Source organism: Delphinus delphis, chromosome 3 (assembly GCF_949987515.2).
Source record: "Delphinus delphis chromosome 3, mDelDel1.2, whole genome shotgun sequence".
In the NCBI taxonomy this organism is placed as follows: domain Eukaryota; kingdom Metazoa; phylum Chordata; class Mammalia; order Artiodactyla; family Delphinidae; genus Delphinus; species Delphinus delphis.
This window is the reverse complement of record NC_082685.1, coordinates 66,014,184-66,034,830: the sequence shown is the minus strand read 5'-3', so window position 1 is coordinate 66,034,830 and position 20,647 is coordinate 66,014,184. Positions and strand designations below refer to the sequence as shown.

General features: G+C 37.5%; 1 protein-coding gene across 1 annotated transcript; it reads left to right on the top strand.

The window, feature by feature from the left end:
- Window positions 1–1,023: 1,023 nt before the first annotated feature.
- On the top strand, window positions 1,024–17,572 carry MINAR2 (membrane integral NOTCH2 associated receptor 2). Its single transcript, XM_060006951.1, has 3 exons — window positions 1,024–1,188; window positions 13,676–13,903; window positions 17,342–17,572. The coding sequence occupies exons 1-3, from the start codon at window positions 1,024–1,026 to the stop codon at window positions 17,519–17,521; spliced, it is 573 nt and encodes a 190-aa protein (XP_059862934.1). The 3' UTR covers window positions 17,522–17,572.
- The last annotated feature ends 3,075 nt before the right edge of the window (window positions 17,573–20,647 follow it).

The following is a 20,647-nucleotide window of genomic DNA, read 5'->3' as shown; positions in this document are numbered from 1 at the left end:
AAAACTGCTGATGTGTCTGTCCTATGCCTTCTCAAGAGTGGCAATGTTCCCTCTTTCTCTAGATGAAAATCCATACTTTCCCGGTGAGAAGTGTGGTTTGCCCAAGGCAGAGTGGCTTGTAATGAGAGAGCTTATCTCCCTTAAAGTCATCATCACTTCCTGGCTTAAGATGCGGTCCACAGCCTAACTCCCACCTCGGCTCCCTGAGTAGCAGGTGGGTTCACTTAGGACAGCACGTCATCCAAACCCAGCAGCCATGTTCTCCTTTGGTTCCAAATGTACTTTGTAAACACCAAGACCCATCACAGGAGTTTATACAGCTAGGAACAGAGTCAAAGAGACCTCAGATAGAGAATGGGTCAAAGCAGTAGTTTGGGACACTAAATTACTGTAGCAAACTATCAAATTCTTGCCATTTCCCTACTCGAGCTGAAGCTGACAACCTAAACATGGTTAGATTTCACATGAGCCTGAGACTCTGGGAGTCAAAACATGAGAAGAAACAAGATCCCACGTATCACATGTGAGGCTGTGCAGGCAGAGCCAAGTCAGCTGGGTCCGCTCGGCAATGTTCAGAGAGAAATATTAAGTAATGTCTCCCTACAGGTGATTGTTTCATGTGCTCCCAACTGTGGACTGTAACCCTGAAATTCTGGCAGCCTTATCCAAAGAGTAGTTCCTCTTAAACTGTTACTCCTAACTGTATGGAGAGACAGTACGTGCTACACATACCTAATTTTGGTATCCCATCCAATTTAATGCGTGTGGGCCCAACTGTTCCATTCAAGCACTCTAAATGCACGCGCACACGCGTGCATGCGTGCGTGTGTGTGTGGTGAAAGGTAAGGCAGCGTGCTACACTGTTTCTGTGTGTGGATGTGTCATTTCGAGAGTAGTTTCTGAGCACAGCCCAGAGACCTGGTTTCAGATGCCTGTCAGGCATTCTCAGGCTCATTAATAATGGACAGCTCTGACAGCAGCAGCCTTGCTTGCCTTTGTTTTCCACCGTAGATGAAGGGAGACATGGATCTCTCTGTTTTGCCAAATAACAACCATCCTGACAAATTCCTGCAGCTTGACGTGAGGTCTTTAATGAGGAACTCAGCCCTTCTTCAGGCCAGTCTGGTGAAGTTTCCGGGAGGGAATTACCCTGCTGCACAGCACTGGCAAAACCTCATCTACTCACAGGTAAGATGTGGGAGCACATAAATACGCGGGCAGGGTCTTGCTTCTTTCTCATTATTGGCCATTTCATCATTTGTGCAAAAAGAAAGCTATAGGGAACAGAGTACAAAGTAGCTGCTCACACTTGCCATAGAAAAGGTCTTTCTCTCTTCCTTAACATAAGGAGACTTTCTCTGATCACTTTATAAATTCTGTGAATTTTCCCAACCATTCGTTTTCCTCCAAGCACTAGCTTCTCAGTCTGTCATTTTAGATTTTGCCTAGCCCTCATTTTATACCTTCCCTTCAAATTTTTTCAAATCAATTACTACGTTTGCAAATAAGGCTCTGGGGGGAACCCTACCTCTGTCTTTTGGGTAGTCTAAGCATAAAGCATCAGAAGCTTACATTGTGTGGGCTCATGCATGGCCTCTGAGAGAACTGAATCTTGCTTCTGCCTCATTTAGACAGACTCCCTTTGATCTCATGCAAAAGAGATTCAAACAGTGGAACAATGGCAACCTAATGATGGAAGGAAAGAAAACAGAGAGAACTCTCCACCTGGGAAAGGTGCTGGTTATTATTTTAGAGGTTCTTTTTTTTCCACAGGTGTCCATGTGGGCAAGACTTAACAATCAACCTTCAAACCCAGACTTCATTTCTTGCTTTCTTCTTTTGCATCTTCCTTCTTTTTGCTAACCAAAGGGGAAGAATAAAACTGTGATGAGTTCCATGTGCTGAAATAAACATAAATAAACTTGACTGTTGCACAGCTCATGAAACAGGAATAATCTTTGTTTAAGATGTGAGGGCTAATGGGGTTAAGGGTTAGTCAATTTAGAAACAGGAAGAAGCATGTCATTTCAGAACAGATGTGACTGACCTGCAAACCCCTGCAAATCATTAAATCCTTTGGAGTGGCTCAAATTCCCTAAACAGAAATTTGTTTTCTTTTAAGAAACAGTTGCTACTCATGAGTCCTGGTGTAAAGTGACTCCTTTGTGGTGTGTTTGTGGGCTCCTCGGGACCTTTATCATGAGATCATTCAAAATCAAGTACACTTGGATGATTATGTAAGTGTTTCCTCCATCTATGAGGATTTTAATTTATTTCCACTGTAAGGCAGCCTATTATGAAAACTAACTTTTCAAAAATTTTACATCCTTCCCTTTTGTAATCCTCAAAACCCATCCATACACACCTTTTTGGTGATTGCTTTTTTTGTGTTTTGTTTGAGTTAAATGTGATGAAATTTCTCCTTTGTCTTATTGTTTATATCATGGAATAAAATGATTCAAAACTCAATTCAGAGAACCTTGGCCCTCCTGTGCTATGAAGTTTAGTCTAAGAAAACATATCCAATAAATTCCTTTGAGGTTGGAACACATCGATCTAACATCTTTTGTTTAGGACTGGAGCTGACCTATTTCCTTCATGTGGAACTTCACAGTTTAAAGCTCTGTTGAATGTTGTTCCTAAACCTGAATGAAATGCACATTTTTAAAGGGCATCTCTTTCAACAGGCCCTGATGTGTTGATATAGTTATTCAGGGCAAACCAAGAAGGTAAAAGTCTGCTTCATATGTCTTTGAATATGTTATCGGTAATTATAAACTATAGATAAACTTTATTAAGTTATACTTTTACCCTAAAATAAAATGTTAAATGACTGAATAAAATTTCAGTTCAATATACTACTGAAATAACGCTTGGAGAGAAGGAGTAAATCAATTACAAATTTAGTTAGTTGAGTAGGTGTGTCACAGATTATGAGTAAAAACAATTATATTCACTACATTAGATTGCAATATGTCAATAAGTAATTCTTCTCTCCTTGACTGGATCTTAAAATCCAGGAGTGATATATTCATTGGCAAAAAAATAAATCTAAAAGAAGTGAACATATAAAAGTTTTAAGGAGGCTTCCCTGGTGGCACAGTGGTTGAGAATCTGCCTGCCAATGCAGGGGACACGGGTTTGAGCCCTGGTCTGGGAAGATCCCACATGCTGCGGAGCAACTGGGCTCATGAGCCACAACTACTGAGCCTGCGCTTCTGGAGCCTGTGCTCTGCGACAAGAGAGGCCACGATAGTGAGAGGCCCATGCACCACCATGAAGAGTGGCCCCAGCTCGCCGCAACTAGAGAAAGCCCTCACACAGAAACGAAGACCCAACACAGCCAAAAAAATATAAATAAATAAATTAATTAATTAATTAATTTAAAAAAATATTTTAGGTAGCTGTGGTGATACCTGGAATAAGGCACTGAATATACCAGGTGAATTTAGGTGTTAGGGATGCAGAAGGTGGTAGGCAGCTGTTAAATAGTTCTTAATTTAAAACCCTTGCTCTGTTGGCTTAATGTCTCACTCTGCTAGGGAGACATTATGCCAATTGGGAGAATGTTGAATAAAGAGATTTGAAACTTGGTTTCTTGTCTCAAATCCACAATAAACCAATTTGAGAGACATAAATTATGGCCCTTATTCAGTCCATGCCTTAGTATTTCCATTTGCAAAATTAGGGTAATGCTCATTTTACATATTTCCTGAAAACTGAGAGCAAATAAAATAAGGTAAAAACAATTGACAGGATTTCTTATAAGAGTATAAGAAATTTGTATCATCATCATCATCATCATCGTCACTTGCCAATATTCCAAAATGTGTTAAAATTACCCTATCATTAGAATTTGGAAAATAGCCGATAATACCACTTGCATTTTTTGATGTATATGGTGGATGCAGGGGGGTATGTGTGCGTGTAGGTGTTAGAGGATGTAGTCAATACATTTGTCAAGCTATGTGGCTAACTCAAGCAGTTAGATTTTATACTCCCATGAAATCCGCACAAGCTTCAGGTTTGTGTCAGCTTACCCTTTGGTCTCATACCCTCCATGTGCATGGTGTTTAGAATTCAGACTACCTCATGGAATGTCAAAGGACTTAGTCTACAAACATTGCCTTCAACGTTGGTAGTAACTCAACAGTTAAAACAAAGATCTCCTAGGGACTTGCCTGGCAGTCCTGTAGTTAAGACTCCGCACTTCACAGCAGGCACCACAGGTTTGATCCCTGGTCAGGGAACTAAGATCCTGCATGCTGTGTTGCATGGCCAAAAAAACCAAAAAACAAAACAGAGTACTGTATTTATATCCATAATTTATCTTTTAAGCTTTTTTAAAATTCACATTCCACCTTCAGAGGCAATTCTCTAAGCCATTTTACACAAATGGAAGCAATACCGTATGTATAGAAAAGTAAGCACAGATGTCCTCAGGCATGCCAGTATCTCCAAACACTGTTCATTCCCTCTATGTGGATACACAGGTCACCTGTATTTGCAGGGAGAGAGTACAAGCAAATATTTCTTGATTCCACTAGATTTATACTTCTTAAATTCTTTCAACTAGAGAAATAAAGGAGCTTCCTAATAAATTTCTTTTCAGTGCAATGAACAAACTTTTGCCAAAACCTAATGTTTCTGGTTGTTAAAATAATTTGGGGCATGTATCTGATGAAGGCATTTGGAATTGTATCCCAAATTTTTCTGCCAATCCCTTTATAAAACGAGGTAATAAAAGGAAAAAGCTGATTCCTTTTTTTTGGTATAAATGATAAAACATGTTTTTTCAGATATTGTGGTGGGATTTTTTTTTTTTTTTCTGATTAGCAGTTAGACTTCAGAATCTTTTCAGGTTAATCTATTTCTTATATCTTTTCCTGGCTTCCATCACATCTGTTTGAGAACCCAGGGGATTTCTGTACTAAACCTGTGAACTGGAACAAAAGACCAAGGGTAAGGAGGTTGCTCTTCCCTTGGTTTCTAGACAATGTCATTTACTGGGTGTATTTCCTAATCACCTTTCCTCGCTTTTTTTTCAGTCTTATAACTCTTTTCCCCTTAAATTCTAATATCTCTTCTTTCTATCTCAGGTTTGTTTTTTTTTTTTTTTTTTGGTATATCATAACTGTATTTCACAATCTGTCTCTGAACACGTGTCATGCGTTCTCCTGGACTGTCTCTATTCCCAGTACTCCATTTCCTATTTCAAAAAAAACAGCCTCCTATGTGCAATAGGCTCCCGTTTTTAAGCTTATATTTGGGCAAATGTTATAGGACTTTTGAGGTACTTAATTTATTGTCTAGGAAGTAGATTGAGGAGCATCACTGAGCTGCTCAGGCAATTATCAGGACATGATTTATCAAGTTATGCTAAATTTACACAGTTCACAAAATCTCCATTGGGGTCAGAAATTCACCCTTGGATGGTATGCTGCCAGAAGCATTACCCACTTTGTCCCACCACGCTGCTTCCAGATGAGACCCAAACGTCCCTGGCACTGAAACTGTATTAAAAGCACTGTGTGTGTCACAGGAACACATGTGGGACTCCAGAGCCCTGGTTACTTGGAGAGGAAGGCAGGAGGGGGTTAAAGAGAGGCCTGGGTCAGACCAGGAAGGCTTCAGAGGGTGTTGTCTAGATTTTTTAATTTTATCCTGAAAATTTGGAGGGGTTGATGAAAAATTTTAAGCAAGAGGATCACATGATCAAATTTGTGTTTCATAAAAGTAACCATTCTAGCAATTTGGAAAACAGAATTATTGTGGTCAGTGGGGAGCTGCTTTCCAAGAAAAGTTGTCTGTGGGCTCACATGTGCAATATAACAAAATGCCTTGTTTGCATTATGATTATGATAGGAATTACATTGTATGTGTAGACCAAACTGGGGAAATGGAAGTCTTTATGATCTTGATTCTCCCAGTTCATGAACATGGTATATACTTCCATTTATCATGCTCTTCGTATAGCCTTCAATTATGTCTTATAATTCTCCACATAGAAGTTTTGCATATAGTTGTAATGTTTATATCTAAATACTGATAGTAATTACTGCTCTTAAGAATAGGACCTTTTAAATCATGTTTTATAATAAAGTATTACATATGCTATTGATTATTGTATATTGATTTTGAATCCAGAAATTGTATTAAAATCTATTTTACTTTGATGGTAAGTATCCCTGTAGATAATCATGTCATCTACTGTTTTGTCTCATTATTTACAACCCTTATTCCTTTGATTTATTTATTTAATTTTTAGTGTATTGCTCAGAACTTTGCAATAACGTATGAATGTTTGTGATTACTGTCGTCCTTGTGTTAATTCTGAAACCAAGATAAATGCTTCTAATATTTGAACCATTAAGTAAACAGTGCCCTGGAAGTTTTGGGCAGATTCTCTTAGTTTAAGAAAGTTCCCTACTCTTTCCATCTTGCTAGGAAATTTACTCTAAATATGTTTAAATATTTTCCAAATATTTTTCACAAGGTACTGCAAACTTCTGTGTTGTTTCTTTCCTGATAATTGGTGAGTCACATTAATCTTTGAATATGAAACCATCCTCCTGGTAAAACATCCTTTTCTGGTATAAATCTTTCCTGTCCTAGTATATAAAATATACATATTGTAGGATTCTGTTTAGCAATATTTTATTAATGATTTTTTCATTTATGTTTATAATAGAAATTGGCCTATAAAAAATTACCTTTTCTTTTACCTACTTCCCTTGTCTGGAGTTTATACCAACTTCATAACATGAGTTGGGGAGTATTCCTTGTTTTTCTATATTCTAGAAGAGTTCAACAAGATAGAAATGAGATAGAAACAAGATAGAAATGATCTGTTTCAAGAATGTCTGAGTGCTGATTACAATACTCATTCAGCCTGGTATTCCTAAACCTGTGTATGTTTGGGGTCGATTTTAAACTATTGATTCAGTTAGTCAAATGATCACTGGTTTATTAACATTTCCTATTTTTTCCTTAATTAAATTTTGTAAGTTATATTATGTGGGAAATCGCCCAATTGCATGTAAATTCTTAAAGTTACTCAGATTATACTCCTATTACAGTTCTTAATCTGTGCTATGTAACTTCTCATGTTCCTTTTACATTTCTAACATTGTGAGTTTGTATCTTTTTTTTTTTTTTCCTGGAGAAGTATTACCAGAGATATTTTTAATCGGTTTAGCCTTTTCAAAGAAATAGCTTTCAATATGGCTGATTCTCTCCATTGTATATTTGGGTTATTTTTCTTCATAATATTTATTGATTTCTCCTTCTGTCCTTATTATTTCATGTTGACTATTTTCTTAGATTTACTCTGCTGTTTCCTTTTAAGGCTTTGAATTAGATGTTTATTACTTCATTAATTTTCTCATTCTGCTTTTATAATGTGAGCATATATGCTTATAATACTCCCTCAAAAGCTGTTTCAGCTCCAGTTTTCATTTTCATTCTGCCTAAGTTTTTAAATTCCCATCATTTATTTGAAATGTGTTTTAATTTCTACAAAATGTGGTAATTTACATTATCTTTTTGATATTAATGTCTAAATTTCTAATAAGTTGTCTGTGATCAAAGAGCATGATCTATATAATATTGAATGTTTGAAATTTCTTTTAGAGTCCAGGACATTACCAATTTTTGTAAATATTCAATGTATTTTTAAAATGAATATTTTTAGTCGTTGAATAATGACATCAATGTCTTTGATCAAATGTGTTGGTTTCATTGTTCAAACCCTCTTTATATTTAATAATTGTTTTATCTGCTTGGTAAAAAATTATATGTATAAATTTCTCCTAGTTATCTCAAGTTTTGCTTTATATATTTGAGATTATTTTACTAGAGGCATACAAGTTTAGAAATATTATATTTTACTGATTATGCCTACATTTATTCATTTTCCACCAACACTTTCTTCACCTAACAAAGTCTTTTACCTGAAAGTTTATTTTGTCTGATATATATACTTTCTTAGTAGTTAGTCAGGCTAAATTATGTTATGGAAACAAAAATGCCCAAATTCTTAGTGACTTGACTCAATAAAATGTATCTGTCATTCATACAAGATCTGTTGTGGGTGGGAAAATTATCCTAGTGGCTTGCTTCCAAGTGGAACCCAGACTGTTCCTTTTTGAGGCTCTATTATATCAGAATTTTTATGATGCTTGTAGCTAGAAAAGAGAGAGAGAGACTAAGCCAAGGATCAGGGATTTTAGGGGTCAAGTCTATGTCCCAAACTAGCTGTTGTATGCCCATGAAGAAGAAATGGGTTTGCTGAGCACCTAGCCAGACTCTGCCACAGTCTATCATTTTGTTAAACATATATATACTTATATATTTCATCTTCCTACACACAGCATTCATCCTTCCCCAGAGGTACTAACACCAAAGTGAGCCATTTAGCAGATGTCCCAACCATATCATCCTATAATCTTTGTTGGAATAGGAACGGGATCGCTACAGTAATTCTTCCTTTCTGAATGGGAAAAATGAAAGACGACAGACACTACCCAAAGTAATTCTGAGATTCCACTGAAAATAATGTGTGTGGGTCTCCTTCCTTGAAGGTGGGGAAGGTGGATTAGGCCATGATTCTGCTTTTCAGAAGACTTTCTGCTGCATTGTTCTCTAGGGTCCCCAGTCCTACCCACTAGGAAGCTGCCCCTTGTTCATCATTCTCTTTTGCCATATCAGAGTGGGCCCTCCCTTGAGGCTGTAGAAGCTTCAAAATTTACTCCTATTTATGGATATTTGGAGGCATAGGGTTATTGTTTTGTTTTATAATTTTGAACAATCAAAAGCTTTTAGTTCTAGGCTTGTGGTTTCTTTGGTGATACATATCTTATAAAACTTAGTGTGAGCTATTTATTAATGTAATCATATCTATTTTGTTGCGGTCAGGTCTATAGGTCAATAAACACACCTTAAGTTCTCTTAAGGCATAGCTCTCAAATAGGCTTTTTTTCTTTTATTTGGCTGCGTCGCGAGGGCTTCGCTCTGCTGTGTCGGGTCTTCGTTGCAGCTCTCGGGCCTCTCTCCCGTCACAGGCTTCTCTCTACTTGTGGGGTGTGGACTCCAGGGCACGTGGGCTCTGTAGTTTGCGGAACACAGGCTCTCTAGTTGAGATGTGCAAACTCAGTAGTTGTGGCGCATGGGCTTAGTTGCCTTGCAGAATGTGGGATCTTAGTTCCCAGACCAGGGGTCGAACCTGCGTCGCCTGCATTGGAAGGCGGGTTCTTTACCACTAGACCACCAGGGGAGTCCCTCAAGTAGGCTTTAATGGTTTGCTTTTCTACCTCCATTTCTCCATCCTTTAACTCAATGACAAACACCTGGAGGCAGTCAGGAATAATAGTTTTGAAACCACACCCTAACAGGACCTTTAACCTGAGTCACTTCGTTCAGCTAAGAAGTTTGTTTTTATTTTTTAATGTTTCATTTGATTTTGCTATTTATTTATTTATTTATTTATTTATTTATTTATTTATTTATTTATTTATTTATTTATTTATTTATTTATTTATTTATTTTTATGCCTGCATTGGGTCTCTGTTGCTGTGAGCGGGGGCTACTCCTTGTTGCGGTGCACGGGCTTCTCATTGCAGTGGCTTCTCTCGTTGTGGAGCACAGGCTCTAGGGAGTGCAGGCTTCAGTAGTTGTGGCTCACAGGCTCTAGAGCGCAGACTCAGTAGTTGTGGCACACAGGCCTAGCTGCTCCGCGACATGTGGGATCTTCCTGTACCAGGGATCGAACCCCTGTCCCCTGCATTGATGGGCGGACTCTTGACCACTGCGCCACCAGGGAACTCCCAGCTAAGAAATTTTAATCCGCTTTTTTTTTTTTTCTCAATCCATTTTTTTAAATGATTCTAGATCTTAGTGTTTGAGGTCTATAAACAGTCAGATTTTTAACAATAGAAGGCATCAAATTTCCAGAGTTTCTCTACTCTTTCTTCTTGCAAACGATTCAGTTCTTTCTCTAATGTCATCTTTTTCTTGTATTACACCAGCACTGTGTTCCTTGTACATAAATGCTCTGATTATTTATAATACCTCTCATACAGCTACAGGGGATTAGATTCCAAATGACCACAGATGACACTTATACCAAACACTTTTCACTGTATTATGTGAGTAACCATCAATCCGGCTTCCAACATCCCTTTCATCCCTTTCCACTTCTTGACTGCTAAGCCAATGCCCACATTTGTAGAATTTCAAGATATCACTTTCTGTATTAAGGAATGTAGGCTAGGCTACACTGTAATGACAAAGTATCTCTAACTAAAAAGAAGAAAAGCATTCTTGTGCATGTCTGAGGAAGGGCAGATGGGTTTGGGGGGCAACTCTTTTCCAAGCAGTATCCTAGGGCTTGAAGTTCTTTCATCTTAAAACTCTGCCATCTCAGAATCCTTGCTTACAGTGACACAAAAATGGAAAGTGAGGAAGAGTGAGCCAAAAATCATGTTGGAGAATTCAGGGGCTCAGCTTGGAAGTGGTCTCTGTTACTTTTGTCCACACATCATCAGAAGAGCTGGCCCCAGTTTAACTTCAAATTAACTCCTAATAAAGGCAGTCATCCCTTGTACTCAGGAAGGGAAAACAAAATTGCTGAGTATTTAACCAGTCAAATACCAGCTCTTGTTTCTTTATATTTGCCTGCTATATCTTTTTCTATACTTTCACTCTCATTTTTTCTGAGTCCTTATATTTTAGGTATTTCTCTTGTAAATATTATATAATTAAATTTAATTTTAAAAACCTGATATGACAGTCTGTCATTTAAATAGAGGGTTTAGTCTATTTACATTTAACATGATTATTTCAATTTTTTTTCTATTTTCCTAAGACTTTCTCCTCTATATTCTTTGTTTCAGGTTTCTTACCTTTTAGATTAATTTTCCTTTATCCTTTTTCTTCTGATCTACCAATTTAGAAGCTATACATTCTTTCTCTATTTTTTAGTAATATCTCAATACTCTCACTGAAATGACTTCTTAAAATTTCCTAATTAAATATATCTGTTAAACTTTTAACTGTACAGTTTCAGTTTTCTTTTATCTTAAAACTCACAAATTAGTGGTTATTCTTATTTCTATTTTACCATAAAATCAGTGCTTCCTTAGATTTCTGTATATATTTGTCAGTTTTTTCTTTTTTTTTTTTTTTCTTTGTTTTGCCTAGCATTCCTTCCTGCCTCTTAATCTTTCATTCTATTATCAGGTTTCTTCTTACCGAAGTACAGTTTTTAGAGATTCCTTCTGTTTTGGCCTATTAATTGTATATTCTCAGTGTTTGTCTGAAAGTCTTCTATATCACTCTTTCCATTAAACGATAGCTTATACATAAATGACATAAATAATGATTAAAGTGTATAAAGGGTAAATGGACAAAGTAATGGTTAATACAGAAGAGCCTAGGTAAGCTTTGAAGTGTTACTTTAAGTATTTTTAAAAAGAAGTTACTTTAGAGCTTATATGAGTAAAATAATGGAATTACTGTTGAGTTTCCTTTTGTTAAGTGTAGTCCATCTAGAATGTGGAGTGAAAAGTTAAACTCAAATACATGCTTTGTTTCCTTTCTTAAGAGATTTTGAAAAAATATATCAAAATACAAAAGAACCTCAACCATGATTAGTATTTTCTATTTCTTCCATAAAATTCTTAATAAAGTTATTCTATTAATTTTCCATTCACATGTCCTTCAGACATGAAGTTGTCAAATGGCACCAAGTTCTAGGATGAACATCAAACATTCAAGAATATAGTTTAGAATTAATGGCTTGAATGTTCTTTTAAAAATAGCTCTGATTATTTTTCTGTCTTTTGTATATTAGTTTTTCAAGATCTTTATACATTGTAATAGAAAGTATTATTTTTTCTTAACCCCCGAAACTGTATTTTTCTGATTTATAGAGCTTTCTTATTTAAGAAGCTCAAGGAATAGTCCAGCAGGCAAGAAAACTGACAAAGTCAATTTTTCAATGTTAGAAGAATTATTTCTCTTCAAAGATAATCAAAGATATCTAGCCTTGAAGAAAAAAACTTGAGTCAGAATTATGCTAAACTGAAACTATCTAAATTTTGTATCAAATTGTTTTTTCTCAATTCAGAAACATTTTTCATGAGGTCATCCATCTTAAAGATAAACACTAAGTCAAGATGATTTATTATTTCATTACAAACTTCAATATTATGGAATATAAATTGATTTTGAGCAGACCAACGACCTAATAAAGTCAGAGATGATCTCCAAGTTGAAAGTCAGAGATGATCTCCAAGTTGATCACTAAGTATGTAAAAAATGTCTGGACTAAGAAAATTAGATAAACCTAAGGCCAAAGAGAATGTGAATGGTTTTATCTAGGTGATTTTTTGCCAGCCATTTCAGAAGGAAACTATATATAATATTAGTTCACAACTTAGCTTATATAAACACATATTTAATGTGACCTATATACCCCAATAGATACTGAGGGAATCAGTGTATTAATGATTATAAATATAACTCAGAAAAATATTAATTGCTATTGAAACTTCTCTGTTTAAGAAGACTGAAATATATGAAACACATTTATTGAAAAATTTCCTGTAAATTAGTGAAATGTGTCACCAGTTTTTAAGGGTTAAACCTAAGTGTTCCAAAAATTAACTTATGTGGAGTTCCTCTCCCATGATGCCCCATCATAAATGAGACGTTACTATAAACTTTTTTTTCTTCTCAATTTTATTTGGCCAATGAACAAATTTTAATCTGAAATTTTTCTACCTTTGTGATAGTTTTGTAGTCATAAGAAAAAAAAGCAAAGTAAAAATATGAAGGTCATACCAGACACAGAAAAACCACTTTGTATGATTCCATTTATATAAATGAATACAAACTGACCTATGCTGTTATCCTACTGGTTATCCTTAGGGAGGGAGAGGGATAGTAACTGGAAGGCAGCATGAGGTGTGCTGGTAATGGTTTGTTTCTTGGTAGTATCTTGGGTTTATTTGGTATGTGAAAATTTATAATATATGCACTTTTATAATATATGCACTTTTCTACATATATATCATGCTTTAATAAAAAAAAGTTTTTAAACATCTAGAAGTCAGAATTAGAGCCTTCCAAAAGCCAGCTGTTCTGTAGCTACATATAGGAGTGCAATGCTAAGTTAGTCCAGTTCTCCAAGCTGCCTGAAATAAGAGTCCTAAGGGAGTTCCCATGAAAGCCAAGGCATATCTATAAAATGCCTTTTAATCTTGATTTTGCTGGATTAATACAGCAATGTTAAATTTTTTTAATCAGTCATGGAATGCACAAGTAGAAAGAAATAAAGTGTCAAATCTCAGTGCAAATAAGCTGGGGAAAAAATGGCTTTGTTTAGAATTCTACTATTTGAATTAAAGAACATTGTCCTTTTTCTGTTGTTATAAAATAGCATTTTAATGAATGATTACTGAAGCTCAACAAGATCACATGCAAATAAATAACTCAATTAATGGTAGGATCCTAGGTCAAACTGGATCCTAGAATTCTTCCTTCATTCATTGTCCTAATCTGTTGGGCTTCCAGGCAGAATCAGCAAGCTTTCAGGTACAGTTATTTCACGTTGCCTTCCTTGTCATCAGTGACCTATTGGTAAGACAAACTTTGTCACTGTGCCTCCTGACAGAGAGAGAAGAAGAATATTACTGCTCAACGAATGAGGAGATCCAGTTTGGAGAGTGCTGTGAGCACAGAGAGCCCCCCACCATCCCTGTCATCAGTTCTGAAGAATAACCCACTATACGGTGATGAGAGTTTGGAGGATGGTATGGAAGAAAGAAAAAAGAATCCTTCATGGACCGTTGAGGAGTATGACAAGCATTCCCTGCACACAAACCTCTCTGGGCATCTGAAGGTACTCAAGGCAAAGAATCAACTCCTTTAATTGTTGAGGGAGATCAGTTAAATAATCCTAAAAGAAATGGGTACTGAGGTGAAAGGCACTCTTCACTAGGCACAAAATTTCCAGATTTCAGGTCATTTTGGCCTCTGGCTTCACTTTCTCTCTCCTAGTCAGTAGTTATGTTTATTTATGTGTTTTGTGTTTTACAATTTCAGCAATTACCAGCATCTCTACAGTGTAGAGAGAAAGAAATGGTGTGACACAGAAGAAGGGTTTACCTGGAAGGTATCAGGTTTTGAAAGTTAATTTGCCAGATTAAGTATGTTTCCTCTAGTTTTGTGATCATCTATGTTCATGAATACTTAAGAATTCCTTATTCTACATTTATTCAAAAATATTGACTAAATGCTCTGTCTTAGGCACTGTGCAAGGCGGTTCTCATCAAAGATCATTTTATTTCAAGCCTACTCAGTGATTTAAGATTGCAAATTTACATTTTGGACATTTTCCTGTGTCTCAGTAACAAAACAAAACAAAAACATTTCAACACAGGAAAAGTATGCAATGAACTCATTCACCCAGCTTAAACCCAATTCAGGTTTTTCTTTTTTTTCCCCTTGGTGTCACCTATCAAATAGAGGGTCTAGGAATACCTGAAAAGCAGGGAGAGAGGCCCTCTGTTTTCTGAGTGGACTGGATTCCTACCCAGCCTTGGCTTACCTCTGCCCACCCTAGGGCCAGAAAGGTCTGACATTTTCCAAGTACTTCCTTTAACAATGTATGTCTGTTCTAAACCCCATACTTTAATCACCTACAGATTTTTCCTGCTAAAGGGGACAGCATTATGTCCCTCTAAAGTCCTACACTTTTTAAAATCTCAAGTGTGCACTCCTTGAAATAGTGTCCAAAGTCTTTGGAGTTTCTTAGTCTCCTAGTGGATTTAGTGTATCTCCTCCTTAATGTAGCCTCTTTTCCAGAGACGTTTCCATAACAGATGCTCCCCTCTAGCAACAATAATCTTGTGTTTTTTTATCAGGAATCTAAAGATCAATACCTCTAGGAAACAACCTTCTGCAACTAGGAAAAAGTGTATTGATTTATTTCACAAACATTTCTTGACTGTATGCTAGAGCCTCTATTCTTTTCTTTGTTGTTTACATGAATGACAAAGGGACTATGAAGATGAATATGACTCTCCTTGCCCTCAAAATTTCATCTAACTGAGCAAAGTAACAATAACGCTAGACAGGACAGAGGAAATGACAAGACAGAGGAAGAGGATAGTGGATAGAGGATAGGAAGAACAGTGGAAAGTGCTGTGCAGATTCAGAAGAGGACAAAGTCCCACTGGATTAAAAGAAGCCTTTATGAAAAAGTTAATTTATGCTGGACTTGAAGAATGTGTACAATTCCAGAAGACATAGGTTGTTTGTATGAGTGGAGAGGCCCTCTTCTGTCAGAAGTGGCAAGAAAAAAGGCACATATACAAGAGGGTGAGAGAGTTTGTCAGAACAATAGGTAGTACAGTTTTGCTGGAGCTACAGTTTAAGTAATAGAATAATGGTGGGGGGTGGGGGGGAAGGCTAACAAACAGACTCAAAGAAAAACAAAAGTTCAAATGTAAGCCTAAAGAAACTGAACATTATTGGCACTGAGGGGTAATATTTTGTTGGACAATACCATGACACGCTTAGGAAGACTGAATGTGAATTGCTGGATGCATTGCTTTAAGAAAGCCAGGGCCGGCCCCCTCCCCACCCATCCTCTACCTGTACACTCACCTCAGAACAGAGGCCCGTCAGGTCAGAGGCTTGTATGCAGACCTCATGATGCTATTTTGAGAGATGCTTCTGGAAGTCATGGCTTTTGTTTTTATTAGGATCTCTTCTTGACCTCATCATTTCAACTTCTTTCATCACCGTCCCTAGCCATATCTCCTAATTAGCAGACAGAGCCCCCAACCTAATTTCTGAAACCTTTTCAACTATTTTACAGGCCATGGAAGTTCCATGTGCTTTTGGCCACTCCCATTTTTCTAAATTACTAACTTTATGAATAAGAAAGGAGAAAAGAAGCCCACATTTAGTTACAAAGGCAAGCTATAGGCAGAATGTAAGAAAGGATAGTCTCCATTATGGAAGTTCTTACTGAAGAGTGAGGCATTAAACTTGCAGGCAAAGTGCAGGCCTCTGATTAGGACACAGACACAAATGAAGGATACGAGTGACGTAGGCAAGGATTTTTAAATCAGCTATCCTTTTGCACACGTCATCCAAATTTTATTTTAATGTTTTCGCTTTTCTAAGACTGGGAAGTTGAACCTAGTAGCAATGTGATGGAAGAGTTATATTGCCATCACCAGAATCCACCCAGCTCCCCTTCCTCTTTTAGCAGTCTGAAGCTAGTTCATTACCCTTGTGTCCAGCCATGGAAACTGGCTGACTTTAAGTCCACTGAGCCTAGAGAGGCAGAGAGAGGGTGTGGAGCCCAGCTACAAGCCACTGCAATACTCCAAATGAGAAATAATAAGGCCTGAAGTGGGTTTATGAAAATAGAGATTCAGCATTCACCATAAATTTGTTGTATGTCTACCAGATGCCAGTTATAGACACTGAATCATTAGCACTGAAAAACAGCAGGAGAAAATAGGAGGGAAAAAATATATGTGTGTGTGTGTATAGGTATGTTTTACATGTATAGACAGTAGATTTTGCAGATGATTCATTGGACATAGGAGATGAAATTGAGTAGAAGACAATTTCTCAGGGCTGAAAGGGAGACAAGGCCAGAGAAAGAATCAGAGACATGGGGCCTAGGAGGTGATGTGGGAAAGGATATACTGGGTCCTTTCTCCAGAAGGTCAAACAGTGCCAGAGTTTCTGCATGCCAACATGCTGTATTCCGCTACAAGGAAGACCAGAAGATAGAGAAGCATGGAAAAGACTCTTTACTCTTGGTCTTACTCCTTGTTCCATGGAAGTCAGCTTCTGGATTTACTGAAAAACTCAGCAAACATCTTTATCCCTATTATGCCAACAAAATCAAACCCCCAAGGCTCCACTAAGGCAAGGAATTTTAATTTTATTTCAACTCACTAACCTGATTGACACACAGTATTTATGAGTTGTAAGAGACACGAAATTAGCGAAAAGATGACAGAAACGCTCTTGTGTTTCTGACCCTGCAATGTGAGCAATTTATTCAGCAAGCCGTGCAGACTTCCTAATGAATTCTCATGCAGACCTACAGGTGGACGCTGAGGATTCCTGGTCAGCCAGGAGGCTGTAGCTACATGTTCCTACTATTCAAGGAAGCCTAGCCTCTCTTATTTGAGCAGTGACACTTAGGACAGTGTGAATATGGACGTAAAGTACCTATACGGTCTTGTTCTGCAATCTCATTGAGTCTGTAACACTGACTGATCCTATTCTTCGTGTAATTTTCTTTTAGGAAAGTCCTAATGACCTACGGTTTTGGTTGGGAGACATGTACACACCCGGTTTTGATACCTTACTGAAAAAGGAAGAAGAACAAGAGAAGCATTCAAAATATTGTCGTATAGGTCTGATTTTGCTCCTCATTGCCTGCGTCTTGGTTTCCATAGTAACTGTTAGCACTTTTTTCACCTAAAGAAACTGCCACAGACACAGTGACATTTCTTTAAAATCTTTCTAAATAAACATTTGCAGAAAAACTTGTTTACGGAGTGTGAATGTATTGTCGATGGTTCAGTCAAATGTAATTGTCTCGTAGAATGCAAACGTTGTTTGAGATATGCTAACTTTCTCTACTTTGTCCTATGAAACCTTTGTAAGAATCCCAGCCTGAGCTTTGTCCTTTGAGAAGCAAGAATTCTGGGGATCGTAACCAATAAAAAGTTAATACAGACAACCAAACTTAAACACTTTGATAGCGAACAAAACAGCACCAACAACTGTCAGCAGCTTTGTCCTAATGCCTACACTATATTCACCTTTTTATTTCTATTTTTATTTCTTTTTTGATTATCATTTTTATTGGAGTATAATTGCTTTACAATGTTGTGTTAGTTTCTGCTGTACAATGAAGTGAATCAGCTGTATGGATACCTATGTCCCCTCCCTCTTAGACCTCCCTCCCCACCCCAATCCCACCCATCTAGGTAATCACAGAGCACCGAGCTGAGCTCCCTGTGCTATACAGCAGGTTTTTAAACACTGTTATCACCCTCCTGTCATCACTAGGAAAGTTGAGCAGATCATTTTTTGGCCAACTGCCAGGTATACAGGATACAAGCTTCTAGTCATGCTGCCTGTTGGGTTGGATTCATGCTGTTTTATCTTCCTTTATTCCTGTTTAAGCCAGAAAAAAAAGGGGTAGGGATATTCAAACATTTTTATTTTCCTGATAATCCATTATGCCTCAGTTTCATGTTGCAATTTTCATAGACCTAAACTTGGACAGGCCATAGTTATATAATTAATCACATTTAGATCCAGTTGTGCTTACTGATTGATCCAAATTGGCTAGTGTGACCCCTGGTGGCGGTCAGGGTATATCAACAGCCCTGGCCCTAAAAAATCAGAGGGAATGCTAAGAGAACAGAACTTGAATACTAACTGTGCCTTTTGCTAGAACTCTTGGACCCTGAGCAAGTCATTCTCTCTGAAAAAGGATAATATCACCTCCCCAGTAGGGCTTGCCTAAGGACTAAATAAGAGGCACAGATAAGAGTAATGCCTGGCTCCTAGTAAGTAGTTGCCTAGTTAACTGCAGTCTTTACCACTAACATGGTTTATCAGCACCTGAAGTCACCTTACTTTGCACGCAGATACCTGGGAACGTGGTTCTGGGCACAGAAGGAGAAAAGTCACCACCCTTCCCTTTCTCCTTGGACACCCTTCCCTAAGTCCCTCGTCCCCACTCCTTTCTCCTCATTCAAGACTCCTTGCTGCCCCCAGACTATCTCAGGCAGAAAAAAAAAAGGGACATTCTCCTCTTCCCATTAGTCAGGTTTTGCCCTTTTGGGGTTGCCATATCATTTTGTTGTTATTTCTCTTAAAAATACTTGAAATAAAGTACATTAAAATACAGCGTGACTGTACAGTAAAATCGTTGTGCACAAAAATTCTCTTAAGCATATTTCTTATTCCTCCTCTTCTTTATGAAAGGTTCTAGTCACAGTTAGAACTGAATTAAGAAGCAGTGAAGGTCCTGGGGGCTTCCTGAGGGCAGGCACCCCCTCACTGCTTATGCCTCGTAGACAACAACTTGCTATTACTCTGTTTTCAAAGCTTGAGTGTCCAGTGTTTGCCTCTAAGGGATTCAAACGTGTTCAGATCTCTGCTCCACACGGAAATCATTTGTGCTACACCAGGTTACATCGGGCTGTCCAAGGCCACGTACAGGTAAGGCTCTCAAAGCACGAAGCAGAGGTAAGCCTAGAAGTATGCGGCTGCCCACTTCATCTCATTACCCTTTTTTTCTGCCCAGTCAAGCGTTCCTCTGCTCCCTCTGGCCCTCCTGTACTCTCATCTACCATACTATCCAGTCATTTGTCTTTCAGCTTGGATGAGTTTACTACTTTGCTACTGCTCCCAAACCAGTCTTCATTTTCAGCCTTCAGTATAACTGAAGAATCAAAATATGTTATTGTCGCTCATCAGGTAAATGTTGTGCATCTACATGAGAGGGGAAGTCATAAGTAGAGAGAGTACATCCGTGTGTGCACTAAAAATCATAACATGAGGGCAGTTCCAATTTCTCCTTCAGTATGGGTTTTGAAAATTGCTCCAGCAGAAAAGGCATAATAAGATCATGGAAAATACAGGGATGATGGCCCTAAATAGGCTTAAGTTCAAATACGGGCTTTCTGAAAAAGCTCCAATTCAAATTCAATGAACTAATGCTTTAAAAGCATTTAAATACAACCCCTGGCACATAGTAGGTGGTCATTAAATAATAACTATAATTATCTTCAAAGAAGTGACCATTTTAATCACTTCTTTTAAATTTTTTAAAATTAAGACTGGGAGCTATAAATTCTTAAATAATAATGGTTTCAAATAGTAATCTTTCCCAGGTTCTTTAGAACATGCACTGCACCCCCGAAAAATCTGGGAGGCTTTTTGTTTTGTTTTGCTTTTGTGTATTAGGTTAGTGTGTGGGAGGTCTAAAAGCAACTAGAATTGTAATTTTCTAGAGAAAAAAAATTCCAGCTGTGGATACTTTTTAAAGTGCTGCTCTCAGATTTAAAATAATTAATCTTTTAAAGATATATATAACCCATTAATGGCTATTCCAATTATATTCATGTTGCTGTCACCTAGTGGAGAGTTTGTGGTTGGAAGACAGAAGGGTGTGTGGCTGCTCTATTTATGCGGAGAGCACTCCTGCCATCTGGTGGTTTTGTTTACTGTGCCAGCCCTTAACCCATGAAAAAGCCTTTTACCAAAGGGACAATTTACAGGTGGAGGCCTAATTCTGCCTCTGTGGTTAGAATCAGTGTGATCAGATGGCCAAAAGCTCCTGTCTTCCCTCTTGCAACCACCAATTTTGATACCATCTCATCTTGCAAGAAAAGAGATATGACTGACCTGGAGTCATCCTGACATTTGAAGGCAGAAGGGTGATCTCAGAGATCACCCCGTTCCCAACCTCCTCAAATTGCTTAAGATGTTAGGAATATTAAATAATTTATGGCTTATTTCAGATATAGTATGGCCTGAATTTCTGAATTTTTAGCTTTCCATATTGAGAGTGTCTTTATTTTTTAAT

What these genes read in the sequence shown, in the direction of transcription:
- MINAR2 (XM_060006951.1), top strand. Translation starts at nt 1,024, where the DNA reads ATGGATCTCTCTGTTTTGCCAAATAACAACCATCCTGACAAATTCCTG. An exon ending in AAAACCTCATCTACTCACAG is followed by an intron (nt 1,189 to 13,675) that starts GTAAGATGTGGG and finishes GCCTCCTGACAG; the next exon opens with AGAGAGAAGAAGAATATTAC. An exon ending in ACCTCTCTGGGCATCTGAAG is followed by an intron (nt 13,904 to 17,341) that starts GTACTCAAGGCA and finishes ATTTTCTTTTAG; the next exon opens with GAAAGTCCTAATGACCTACG.